Consider the following 13902-nt stretch of genomic DNA (forward strand, 5'->3'; position numbering starts at 1 on the left):
ATCAGACTTACCAAAAGATTCTGAATATACCTACTTAAACTCACAGCAACTTTTCTGGTATTTTTTACTGCTCTACTGTAAAGAAAAGTTGTAGCACCTCGGTTCCAGTCTACTATAATTATATTCATATCTTGGCTCAACAAAATCCTTACAAAGTTCCGAAGCCATGATGGAGTAGAGCCCATTGGTCTGTATCCATGAATAAGCCAGACTGTTTTCTTGCTTGTGTTGAAATTAGCGCTAAGTGAGTTATCCTGCTCAAACAGGGGCTCAGCACAGCTCGGGTTTTTCCTTGTATACAGTATCAAAAATATTTCCATTTGTGGGTTAAACAGATCTCTGAAGGAATCCTTTACGCTTAGCTGAGAGAATTCAAGGCATGGTCCTTTATTCTCTGAAATTAAAAAAAAAAAAAAAGTCAGTTATGCTGAGTACTAGGATAGTATTTGATTTGATTCTTGTTGCAAAAAATTATTGAACTTGGAGGATAAGACTGTATTTATTATCACATTAGCATAATTTATTTAGCAATCACAATGTTTAAAGTAATCCTCTGACTGCTTAAATATGCTTAGTTTTTTTAGCCATGCCCACAGAATAGGAAAGTTCATGGGCCAGGGAGTGAACCTGTGTCACAAAGTCAGATCCTTAATCCACTGAGCCACCAGAGAATTCCTTAAAAAGATTTTTGAGGTATATAACTTGAAATCCATGATGAAGTATAGAAATCAATGTGGTTGGTTAAAAAATAAGAATTAATTTTTATCTATACACAATAGCAATGGTTTGACTAAAATCGTTAATATCGTTAATAAACTCATATATATATACATACACCAATAAAAGTCCATAAAATTATGAACCTTAAGAAAATTTTGCAGAATACTTAGATATGGATAATAAGCACTATAAAATACATATTTTACCTGACTAATGATCAAACATAAATCAAAACAAAAATAAATCATTTTCTTCCTGTCAAATTAAAAGATAAAAATCCTTTTAATACATAATATGCATAATGGTAAATACAACAAATATTCATCTATGTGGATACTGAGAGCATAATTTGATATGTCCTTTTGAAATTTTACATATATGTGTGTGACTACTACGCATAGTTTTAAAAATATTTACTCTTTCTGCTTTTCTTTCTAGGATTTATATTAATGAAATAAACAATTTGTATTAAATGTAAAGATATTAATCTTTATTAGTAAATACTTATTCATGCATTAAAGGTTTATACATGATCACACAAAAACTTAAAATACCTTAATTATCATCAAATTTCATCAATGTGTGAATCTTATCTTTCTATCTATCTACCTACATATATCTATCCATCCATTCATTCTAGAAGGAAGTAGGGCATAAAATGAAATAACAAAGCCAAAACAACAGCAAGAATCATTACTAGGCAGTGAAACATGGCTGCTTTTTATTTTCTCTTCAAGATTTCAAGAATTATAATTTTTTTTTCAAAAGAGGAATATAATTTCAGAGCATATGCTTATACTGCTTCTGGAAATTTAACTTGATAATAAGATTTGGGAAAACAATTTGTCAACATTTATCACGAATTCACAAAAGTATTAGTAAAGTTTATGCCAGTAATTACACTTCTAGGAATTTAGCCCAAGAAAATAGTCCAAAAAACATGTAAAAATGAATATACATTACTTTAATACTGGAGAAATAGAAGGGATTTAAATGCCCCCAAATAATGACGTGTTTAAGTAAAATACATGTATATGTATTTCATAGGTTTATGTTTTAGCATACAAATATATATTAAAACAACATATATATAGTATATATTTGGTAAATCCATAATATATGCATTAGTTACAATTATTCTAACCCTAACCCTAATCCTAACCCTAACTATATATGTAATATTGTTACAATTATTTAGAAGAGGAGAAAGGCAGTAAAGAAGCAGCAAGACTGGTATTCAATTCCCAGGTTAACAGCTGAAAGATACTTGGACAGAAGGAAAACTTTGTTACTTCATTTGTCCTAAGTACCAGGGAATGGGGAAGTGGAGAGGAGGGGAAATTAAATCTCAGTGCAGTATCAGTACTTACTACATTGTACCAATTGTGTAGGGAATTGTGTATATCCACCTTCCTATGAGCTAGAACTCTGAGAAGTCCAAATGCAACTGATTCATACAAATTGCTGTCCACTCCAAACTAAGGTATATCTTACCTGGCCCTGAAATAAACAATAGACTCCCTGTGATAAAATAAGGGAAATAAACCACCTAAAACAATCAATCAACAGCAAAATCTGTTGTCTATTACCAGATGTAAAAATAATTGCAAAAAACTCTTTAGCACCCTCATTGGAATGCAAGAAAAATGACATTTCAAAAACAAGAGGCCATTAGAGGAAATTTGTTGAGGTAAAAAGCAATAGGATAAAGTTAAAAATGGAATAATAAGCTAACTCCAATTCAGGAAAAGTAAAAATGCAACTGCAGAATAAAAATTCACATTATAGATGCTAAAACATGGAAACTCACTTTATAGTAAGAAATGAAGGAAGAAAGAGATTGAAATTATGACGGTGGATAGAGATAATGGGACAGGAAATAATGATTCAAATTAAAAATCACTGATGTTCCCCTGGCAGTTGGAAGAGGAACTGGGGAGGGATAGGACAGCAGTTAAAACAGTTAAGGAAATACCTGCATACCAGGGTATGCAAACTGAAAAAGGCTCACCCAGATCCAGATAAAATAAGTTAATCAGACTCACCAAAAAACCTTCCAGAACCTAGTTTGGTTTTCAGTAGAGAAACATATTCTAACAATATCAAGGTAGAAATTTCAGATTACAAATAGAACAATGAAGTTAGGATGGCTGCATTTTTATCTTCCGAAACAATACATCAGACAGATAAATGTGTAGCAAATGAAGATTTTAAGTGCAAAAGTTTGTGACCTAAAATTTTTATATTCTCCTAAAGTACACCACTCATAACTAAGTACAGTTCCTGACATCATCATTGTTAAATAAGTGAGAATTTTATTGATGACTTGATCCATAGAAAGTCACAGTATAAAAAGATCAAAAGTGAGCATAGAAACAAATTGTAAGTGTAAATATTATAAAAGTAAGACATAAATCAATATCAGAAGTTATTCTTGTTCAAATATTTAATAAGAATATTTAAATATGAGTATAAACCAATATACTATTAAGATGGAAATGTAGGTTAAAAGAAGTATAGAAAAAAGTAAGTTTTGTATCAAAATTCCTTAACTGGGGGATTCAAAAGGTGTCAATTTTTAAAAATTGAATAAATAGATAAGTATGGGCTTTAAGAGATTATTGAAACTTTAAATGTTAACCACTATACTATGTAAAACAGTACACATAACTTTCTACACACTAAAAAATATAAAAGTAGAGCAAACAGTGTATAAAATAAAAGATATAAAGAAAATGAAAAAGTCAATATACAAAGTAGAGAGCCTAAAATGATAAAATTACATGAGAAAAAACAAAAACAGTTACATAGTTGTATAAAGTCTGCTTATTTAAAAAATTCAGCTTTCATTTAAAAAAAGAAATTTAGCTATAAAATAGTTAAAAGTAGTACATGGGAAATTTTAAATAAATGGAGATATAGGTATCTTCTACACAGATAAAATGAAAGGAAACTAGGTCGATATACTAGATTGCAATGGTGCCTCTGAGTGAGAGCCCGTTCCTGAATCCATGCCATCTGCCTTGTAACTCTGAGGTATTCTCCCCTAAAAGGGGAATGATTTGCCCCACTTTGTGATATGGGCACAAATATTACAGCTTGACCTGGAAAATAGGACCTTGGTAGATGCAATGCAAGCAGATGCTGAACTGGGCTTGCACGTTATGGCTGGGCCTTCCACACTTCTGCAATCACCATGAGAATATCCCAGATAGGGCCTGCTAGAAAAGGAAAGACAGGTGTAAAAGCCAAGTTGTGTTAATCTCCCCACTGACTGACAGCCAGTCAATAGCCAAATGTGCCTATTTACCCAACAAAGACCAGTGCCTAACCAATTCGCACCTAACTCAATAAATGTGACGAATAACTGCATTATATCAATTGCTACTGAGGATCTGAGTTTTTAGCTTTGTTTTATTTAGCTTTATTGTGGCATCATAATCAGTTTTGTTGGCAATATTAATATCAGGTAAAAAAAACAACAAAAGATCATATGACACAAAAAAATTAAACTAATGTACTGTGAAACTCTTTAAGAATATCAAGCTGACTCAACTCTGGTACATTTTAGAAACAGAAAGAAAAATAAAATTTTAGGCATAAAAAAACTTATGAGAATCCTCAATAAAATTATCAGCAGGGTCCTCAGCAGAAACTTTGGAGGCCAGATGGCAGTAAGAGAATATAGTTAGAGTGGTTAAAGAGGAAAAGCTTTAACCTAGAATTTTATATCTGGCAGAATTGTTCCTCAGAAATGAGAGCAAAATTAAGACATCCTGACAAGCAAAAGCTGAAGTTCATTCATTCATTATCACTATCACTGCTCTATATAAAGAACTAATGGAAGCCCTGCAAGTTGAAATGAAAAATATAAAGTTTTCTGGTGAAGACAAATAATGAACAAATGTAAAAATCAGTATTATTGAAATTTGGGGAGTTCCTGTTGTGGCTTAGCAGGTTATGCACCCAATTAGTATCCATGAGGATGTGGGTTCAATCCCTGGCCTTGCTAACTGGGTTAAGGATCCAGCATTGCTGTGAACTGTGGTGTAAGTCACAGATATGGATGGGAACCTGCATTGCTGTGGTGTAGGCCTGCAGCTACAGGTCCAATTCAACCCCTAGCCTGGGAACTTCCATATGCCGCAGGTGCAGCCCTAAAATGCAAAAAAATAAAAAGTGTGTGTGTGTGTGTGTGTGTGTGTGTAGTCGGGGGAGGAGGAGGGCGTGGGATGGACTGGGAGTTTGGGGTTAGTAGATGCAAACTATTACATTTGGAGTGGATTAAATTTGGAGTGGATAAGCAATGAGATCCTGCTGTATAGCACAGCAGACTTTATCTAGTCACTTATGATGGGACATAAGAACATATATATATATATATATATATATATATGTGTGTGTGTATGACTGGGTCACTTTGCTATACAGCAGAAATTGACAGAACAATGTAAATAAACTATAATAGAAAAAATAAAAACCTAAAAATATTATTGAAATTTTGATTTGTAACTATACTTTTTAATTTCATCAGGATTTAAAAGATAAATGCATAAAAATAATTATAAATCTGTTCTAATGGGTATACAATATATAATATAACTGTATCATCAATAACATAAAGTGAGGGAAACAAAGTTTAAAGGAATATTTTATGTGAAAATTTTTATTGAAGTCTTTATTGTCCTTTTTTTGACTGTTTTTTTGACACAGCTTTTACTTTTTTTGTTTTGTTTTTATGGCTGTGCCCAAGGCATGTGAAAATTCCCTGGCCAGGGATTGAACCTGCACCACAGCAGTGTCCTGAGCCATGGCAGTGACAGTGTCAGATCCTTAACCTGTTGCACCACCAGGGAACTCCTTTATTGTCTATTGAAGTTAAGTTAGTATCAATTTAAGATAAATTTGTCATAACTTTAGATGTCATATATAATCCTCATGATAAACACAACCAGCAATACACACAAAAGGAAATGAGATCAAAATGTGTCACTACAGGAGTTCCCGTGGTGGCGCAGTGGTTAATGAATCCGATTAGGAACCATGAGGTTGCGGGTTCGAACCCTGCCCTTGCTCAGTGGGTTAACGATCCAGCATTGCTGTGAGCTGTAGTGTAGGTTGCAGATGCGGCTTGGATCCCGCATTGCTGTGGCTCTGGCGTAGGCCAGTGGCTACAGCTCTGATTCAACCCCTAGCCTGGGAACCTCCATATGCCGCGGGAGCGGCCCAAAGAAATAGCAAAAAGACAAAAAAAAAACAAAAACAAGAAAAAAGTTTCACTACAAAAAAGCAACTAAAAACCAAGGAAGAAACGAGATAACACTTCAAACTACTAGAATGGCTACTTTAATAAATAAATAAATAAAGGAACAAACAAATGGAAAATGACAACTATTAGCAAGACTGTGGAGAAACTGGACACTTTGTGCATTGCTTGAAGGGTTGTAAAATGATGCAGCTGCTGTGGTTTTTCAGGTCTATCTCTAAAATATATTCCCAAGAGAGTTACAATGGCTGCGAAGAAAAAGGCAAGGAGAGCAAAATGGACAGAGCCCAGAGGTGTGGTCAGTGCCCTGGATTGGGCAGCTGAGACCCAGGTGCTGCTAGCTTCTCTTAAACATCTCTTGTGACTCAGCAAATTTTCTCCTCCTCTTTTTATTTACTTATTTATTTATTTTTTGGTCTTTTTAGGGCCCCACCTGCAGCATATGGAGGTTCCCAGGCTAGGGGTAAAATAGGAGCTGTAGCTGCCGGCCTAAGCCACAGCCACATCAACACCAGATTCTTAACCCATTGAGTGAGACCAGGGATCAAACCTGAACTTATGTCCTCATGGATACCAGTCAGATTCGTTCCTGCTGAGCTATGACAGGAACTCCTTTCCTCTTATTTCTGAGCCTCGGTTTTTTAAACAGAAGGAATTGAAACAAATTGTCCCCTATGACTTATTAGAATGTTCTTTGATTTCAAATCCATGCTCACACTTGGTTAGTTGCTGAGACAGATTAGTCTTTCTTGCAACCTTCATCATTGAACAAATGAATAAGAGTGGCCTCAAAACCTAGTCATAAAAAGCTACCAATCCTAACACATCGTGGAAAGGCTTAACCCTTCTTTCTCTAATAGTCCTCTAAAACCCATATTCATCCCCAAAAGCCTGCATGAAAACCTCCTTCCTTCTCTTCATTTCTGAAAACTAAATGTATTTGTTTTAATATTAGTGTCATGATTTTTTAGCAATCACTTCATGTCAGACACTGTGCTGTTTTATATTTGTTATCCTTTCTCTCACTGCATGTATGAAGAAAGTGAAATTTAAAGAGATTAAATAAGTCATGAGAAGTCACAAAATTAGAAGAAACAGAACATTTCTGGGTGAGATCTGAAAAGCATGAACTTATTTATGGCACATGTTACCATGTAAACAGTTGAACAACATAAATAAGACTACCAGAAGGTCACTAGCTTGAGTTTTATTCATGTGTAATAAGAAGAATTAAGACCTTCTGGGGCCAGCAGAAACCCAGATACAAACAGTTTATGCCACAAAACAATTAACCAAATTGAAGACAGATTCACATGGCCTTACAGCCTGCTGAGGAAAAAAAAACTGTCAGTAGAAATTTAAAATCCCAGAAAGCTAATGGCAGAAAGTGATACAGTATATTTAACTTTCTGATTCTGAAGCAATCAAAGCATATTTAGAAAGCATACATTATTTAACATGTCACAGGAAATCAAGATATTCAATCAGTAACTTTTTCAACTGTGCAAATGTTTGGAAAGCTGTTGAAAATTAAGCTGAATAAAGCAATATAAAGTAATTGACTGATAAGTCTGTAGACCAGGAATTCCCAAGCATGAGTTTAAAATGAGCATGAGGAGTTCCCATCGTGGCTCAGTGGAAACAAATCTTACTAGCATCTATGAGGACACAGGTTCAGTCCCTGGCCTTGATCAGTGGGTTAAGGATCCGGCATTGCGTGGGCTGTGGTGTAGTTAACAGACACGGCTCGAATCTGGTGTTGCCGTGGCTGTGGCGTAGGCTGGTGGCTACAGCTCCGATTCCACCCCTATCTGGGAACCTCCATATGCCAAGGGTGAGGGCCAAAAAAGACCAAAAAAAAAAAAAAAAGGAGTGTGAAAAATGACAGGGAATATTTGTTCAAAATATAGTTTCTTGGGCCATCCCCAGAATTTCTGACTGGTAGGTACATCTACATTTTTTAAATGCATAACCCAGAATTCTGATACATGGAATCCATACAGGTCCACCATAACTGTACACCGATAGATACAGTGCAAAGCCCTACATCTGGAAATTAATCTGAGAGAATTACGGAGAAAATGCACTTGCAAGAAAACACAGTGGATTATTCTATCCTAGTATCATTGTTTTATAATTGACCAAATTGTTCATTTAGGTTATCTCCTCTGAGCTTCACAGTGCATTGAGATAGTATTATAACTTTTACCTACATTTAAAAAAGAAGAAACTGGAGTTCCCATCATGGCTCAGTGGTTAACGAATCTGACTAGGAACCATGAGGTTGCAGGTTCGATCCCTGGCCTCGCTCAGTGGGTTAAGGATCTGGCCTTGCCGTGAGCTGTGGTGTAGGTCACAGACGCGGCTCGGATCCCACATTGCTGTGGCTCTGGCATAAGCCAGCAGCTACAGTTCCAATTAGACCCCTAGCCTGGGAACCTCCATATGCCGTTGAGTGTGGCCTTAGAAAAAGACAAAGACAAAACAAACAAACAATAAATAAATAAATAAAACTTTAAAATAAAATAAAAATGAGGAAACTGATGTTCAGAGAGGTTAAGTGATTTGACCTGGGAGAACAAGCCACCAAGATTGAATCTGGGTCTTTCAGTTGGAAATCCCCGTGTTCTTTCACATGGCAATTTGATACAATAAATTATTTTAAAGACAATTTGATACAATAAATTATAAAGTTGCTTGTGGGCATTTGATGTTAGGAAATCAATAGAAATAAATCACTGGTCACATCAGAAAGGTTTTTACACAATTTAGAGAAAAATAATGATGAAATCATTAATTTTTCAAACAGGATTAAAAATCAATACTTAATCTCTGCTCTAAATATCTTTTTCTTTCTGCTGATAATATTTATTTTTAAATTGAAGTCTAAAGCATTTTTCCTCATACTCTATCACAAATGATTGCATATAGTTGCTTGTGCTATACAGCAGGACCTCACTGCTTAACCATTCTAAGTATAATGGTTTGCATCTACTAACACCAAACTCCCAGGGTTTTTACTTTTTTTTTTTCGGCTTTTTTTTTTTTTTTTTTTTTTTTTTGGTATTTCTTGGGCGGCTCCCACGGCATATGGAGGTTCCCAGGCTAGGGGTCCAATCGGAGCTGCAGCCACTAGCCTACACCAGAGCCACAGCAACTCTGGATCCCAGCCGCGTCTGCAACCTACACCACAGCTCACGGCAAGGCCTTATTGTTAACCCACTGAGCAAGGACAGGGACCAAACCCGCAACCTCATGGTTCCTAGTCGGATTCGTTGACCACTGCGCCACGACGGGAACTCCCGTTTTTACATTTTAAATGGATGTAAAAAAAAAATACTCTGTGACATATGAAAATTACAATAACTTCAAATTTTAGTGTCCACTACTAAATTTTAATTAGACACACAGCCACACATTGCTTTACAAACTGGCTCTATTTTAGTGCTGTGATAGCAGAGTTGAAGGGACACAACAGAGACTTGAAGCCCTCAAAGCCTAAAATATTGACTATCAGGCCCTTCACAGAAATATTTGCTGACAATTGCTATAATAATAATGGTAAAAACCACACTAACATTAAAGCAGTTACTGGGAATCAGAAAATGTACTCAAAACATCTATGCAATTTGAGGATGTATGCAGAATATCTATACAATGAATATACATGCATATAGATATATACTTGTATGATTATGGGTACTAACTATATTAAACAGATGATTATGAAGAACATTTGTGGAGTTCCCGTCGTGGCGCAGTGGTTAACGAATCCGACTAGGAACCATGAGGTTGCGGGTTCGGTCCCTGCCCTCGCTCAGTGGGTTAAGGATCCGGCGTTGCCGTGAGCTGTGGTGTAGGTTGCAGACGCGGCTCGGATCCCGCGTTGCTGTGGCTCTGGCGTAGGCCGGTGGCTACAGCTCCGATTCAACCCCTAGCCTGGGAACCTCCATATGCCGCGGGAGCGGCCCAAGAAATAGCAACAACAACAACAACAACAAAAAAGAACATTTGTGTGTGTTGTGTGTGTTTGGTAAATTACATATTTTGTATTTTATTTTACTTTCCAGATGATTAGTAACTAGAAAATATTTTACAAGGTGATATAAATAGAAAACAAATACAAACATTCAAGAAAAAGAATAATTTAAGAGAAATTAGTTCAGTATTTTTAAATCATGATTTAGTAAACATCTTATTTCAATTTCATTTGTTTAACTCTTTTGAGGAAAATTTTACATTGCCTGCGTATAGCACTGGGAACTATATCTAGTAATTTATGATGGAGCATGATAATGTGAGAAAAAGAATATATATATGTATGTGTGACTGGGTCACCTTGCTATATAGTAGAAAACTGAGAGAACAGTGTAAACCAGCTATGATGGAAATGATGATAAAAATCATTAAAAAAAAGCAAAACAAAAAACGTAAACATATTCTACCGCTTTCTATTTTTGTGTGTGTCCTATTATGCTCTCCATTCCCACTTGACCCTATTTAAAAGTTTTGGGAGTTCCTGTTGTGGCTCATGGCTAACAAATCTGGCAAGTATCCATGAGGACACAGGTTCAATCCCTGGCCTTGCTCAGTGGGTTAAGAATCCATTGTTGCCTTGAGCTGTGGTGTAGGTCACAGATGTGGCTTGGATCCCATGTTGCTGTGGCTGTGGCTGGCATTCTATCCCCAGCCTGGGAACTTCCATGTGCCCTGGGTGAGACCCTAAAAAGAAAAAAAAAAAAAAAAAAGTTTTGAATCCATCCGAGTAATCCCAGTTTTTCAAAGTATTTTTCCTTTTTCAAAAGCAGATGTAATTATAATGAGTCTCATGTTGAGGAGTGCGAGATCTGCCCTCCAAAAGGTGTATTTCAGAACCTGTAGTGGAGAAAGTAAGGGCATATATACTTTGAATAAGACACACTTGTGTGAAATAAATTACTGAAATTTCAACAAAATACCCCAGGCAGGTAGGAATTTGTGCAAAATGAGAGAAAATGTAAGAGTTTGCATAGGGTGAGAATGATTTTAATACTCACCAAATCTTTAATTTTGTTATTTTATAATTACTGTTATTAATATCTAAAGGTCTGATATTTTAATTTGGTCAACAAAGTCAGAAGTATACTTAGCAATTATATCTGAGTTTTTTCCCAGTTGAAAATGTAGGTAACTTCCTAACTACTAATCAGAACAATAATCTGAGAAAATCTACCATATAAATTTATAGTCTAAACTATGATGTTGAAATGAGGTAAAATGATGTCAACTATGATATGACATAAAGATTAGGGCCCTAGACTTCAGATTTCTTTGACTTTCGAGTTAAGGTACCAATACTATACATCAAAAAAAAAAAAACATAACATGCCTATCAAGAGGATTCCAAGTGAGTAAAATATAAATGATAACTGTATATTAGTACCATTTAGATTATGTATTTTAATTCAAAACCCAAACATTTCCAGAATTTACTTTTAGCTCACATATCCAATTGGAAAGAAACAAGAAATAATTTGAATTTCTAGCTGATATTTTCAGGTTATTCAAGTACATATTCAAAAATTTTTTAAAGGAAATTTAAAATGAAGAAAATGACCTGCTTTTGCAAAATCTGTACAGCAAACTACTCATTGTGAATTTCAAATTTGCTACTCTTCTTACTACCATAAAATAGGACAAGTAGTTCTACTTTATTACCATAAAATAATAAATTTATTACTAAAATTAGTAAACTTTATTACCATAAACCAGTACACCAGGACTATAAAGTTCTACTTAATTACCATAAACTTGTTTTGGCTTTTCTTTCGCTTTAGCATAATAGGACACACAAAAAGAGAAAGTCGTAGTATACGTTCACATTTTTTGTTTTGCAATTGACAATTTACCTACATAAAAATTTTTGTCAGAAGTAGTGTTATTTAAACAAGTGAAATTAAAATGTTTATTAAATCATGATTTTAAAATACTGAACTAATTTCTCAATTACTAAATTATTTTAATTTTATCTTGAATATTTACATTTGTTTTGTATTTATATCTCCTTGTAAAAGATTTTCTAGTTACTAATCATCTGGAAAGTAAAATAAAATATAGAATATGTAATTTACCAAACACACAAATACAACACACACAAACTTTCTTTATAATAATCTGATATAGTTAGTACCCATAGTCATAGTATTTTTATATCATATCATAGCATTCCTTATTACAGAATACAGACCATACTGATTATACACAATTTTTTAAGATAAATCAAATTATTAGTTCTTACCAGATCCCGCCCAGCACATCAAAGAGAGAAAAATGTATATTCTCATTTGGAATCTGATAAAAGTAAAAGAAACACTCAGATTCACAACAAAAGAAATTCTGAAATTCATTAGGGTTTCTCTTTGGTAAAATTGTCACAGACTGCTAGGTTTTAATGGAAAATATCCCTGGCTTTTTGCTCCTCCCTGTTTATGAAAAGGTGAGGTTGTCTCTTTTCTCCCATTCAACTTGTGGTTGTGAGAAGGATTTTTAAGTTAAAGACTGTAATAAGTCAAAACATTCAGCTACACAGTTGGATTTAAGGGAAAGGAAAAGCTAATTATATCTTTCTTTATTCCTCTTAACCTCAGGGTTTTAGAAGTGGTCAGGAAGAATATGTTTGTTGAAAGCCTAAAGCAAATGTGATGTTAGAAAATGCTAAAAATGACAAGAGTCAGAAAAAGTTGTGGTATATGTTCATTTTGATTACAAACTAAGTTACCTTTATATACCCTAAAATGAATAATAAAAATCCATATCTATCAAGTTGCCAAGTATAAAATATGACCTTTTTATATTTGTCATTTTGCAACCTAAATTTAGTGGCTATTTTAAAATTCAAAATGCTAGCCTGTCTCTTGAGATCTACAACTTGAAAATAAAAATAGTTGTTTTTAATATAACAAATGTAAAATTATTACAGGATTTCTTTTCACATGTTTATTTAATTTCTCCCTTATTTTCCTCCCAGCAGTAGACTTTAGTAGGCGAGGAAAATAGAGAATTGCTACTCCTATGTACATGCATCATATGTTTAAACATTAAATTTGGGTTTTTTGGGAAAATCAAGTCTCTGTAAATTTCCAGAGATACTTTAAGCATGGACATGTTTAATTTACATCATTAATAGAAATTATTCTGAGGTCTGAGGAGGTGTTTCAGAGGAACTGCAAACAAAATGCAGTATTCCTTTAAAAATCATGAAAAATTTAACTCCTCATGAGACCTCATCATTAGTTTGACCTATTTAATCTCTGGAAATTTTACATGAGACTTCAGTTTTAAAAGGGTGCCACCACTATAATTTGACTGGAGACCAACAAATAACCTAGGTCCTTTCACACCATTTGGCTGTAACAACTGCACTTTTCTAACAAAGATATACATAAACCACATTATTTCAGAATGCAGGAAGAAGATAGTTTAATTGTCATTCATCTTAAGAGAAATTCTTAACAAGTTTATAATCAAATTAAAAGATGTCTTTTCTATTTAATATGTAACTTTCCTTTTGCTTTTGATGTGGCACTGCAATATGACTTTACCATTCTAAAGAGCTCATACTGAAAATATCAGGCTGGCATTTAAGACAATGCAATATATGCCCGTTTCAAAATATAAAATTATATTTCATTTTCATATTTTAAAATTACTGTCAATAGTGAGAAAGTTGAGATTGTTAATGTTCATTGAATTAAATAGCAAAATACTGAGGAATGATGAAATATTATCTAAAATGCTTAGAGTTTAGCAAGACAATATTTAGGTACTATTTAGTTCATGGATATAAAAATGATTTTAAGAATCTTTACAGATATGCATACAGTATAAACCACATTAGAAAAGTGAAAATAAGGATGATGATGATGAAGATACAAAAT

The 13902-nt window shown here is 34.2% G+C and overlaps 1 protein-coding gene across 1 annotated transcript in view; it reads right to left on the reverse strand.

Moving 5' to 3' along the window:
• LIPI (lipase I) overlaps positions 1-2373 on the reverse strand; it is a 37040-nt gene extending 34667 nt beyond the window's left edge. The window contains exons 1-2 of the mRNA XM_047753267.1: positions 2310-2373; positions 12-394 (exon numbers count right to left, since the gene is read on the reverse strand). Of these exons, the coding sequence (XP_047609223.1) occupies positions 12-394; positions 2310-2373 (447 nt within the window). The remainder of the gene's footprint in view (positions 1-11; positions 395-2309) is intronic.
• Between the last annotated feature and the right edge of the window lie 11529 nt (positions 2374-13902).

The sequence above is a fragment of the Phacochoerus africanus genome, chromosome 1 (genome assembly GCF_016906955.1).
Source record: "Phacochoerus africanus isolate WHEZ1 chromosome 1, ROS_Pafr_v1, whole genome shotgun sequence".
In the NCBI taxonomy this organism is placed as follows: Eukaryota; Metazoa; Chordata; class Mammalia; order Artiodactyla; family Suidae; genus Phacochoerus; species Phacochoerus africanus.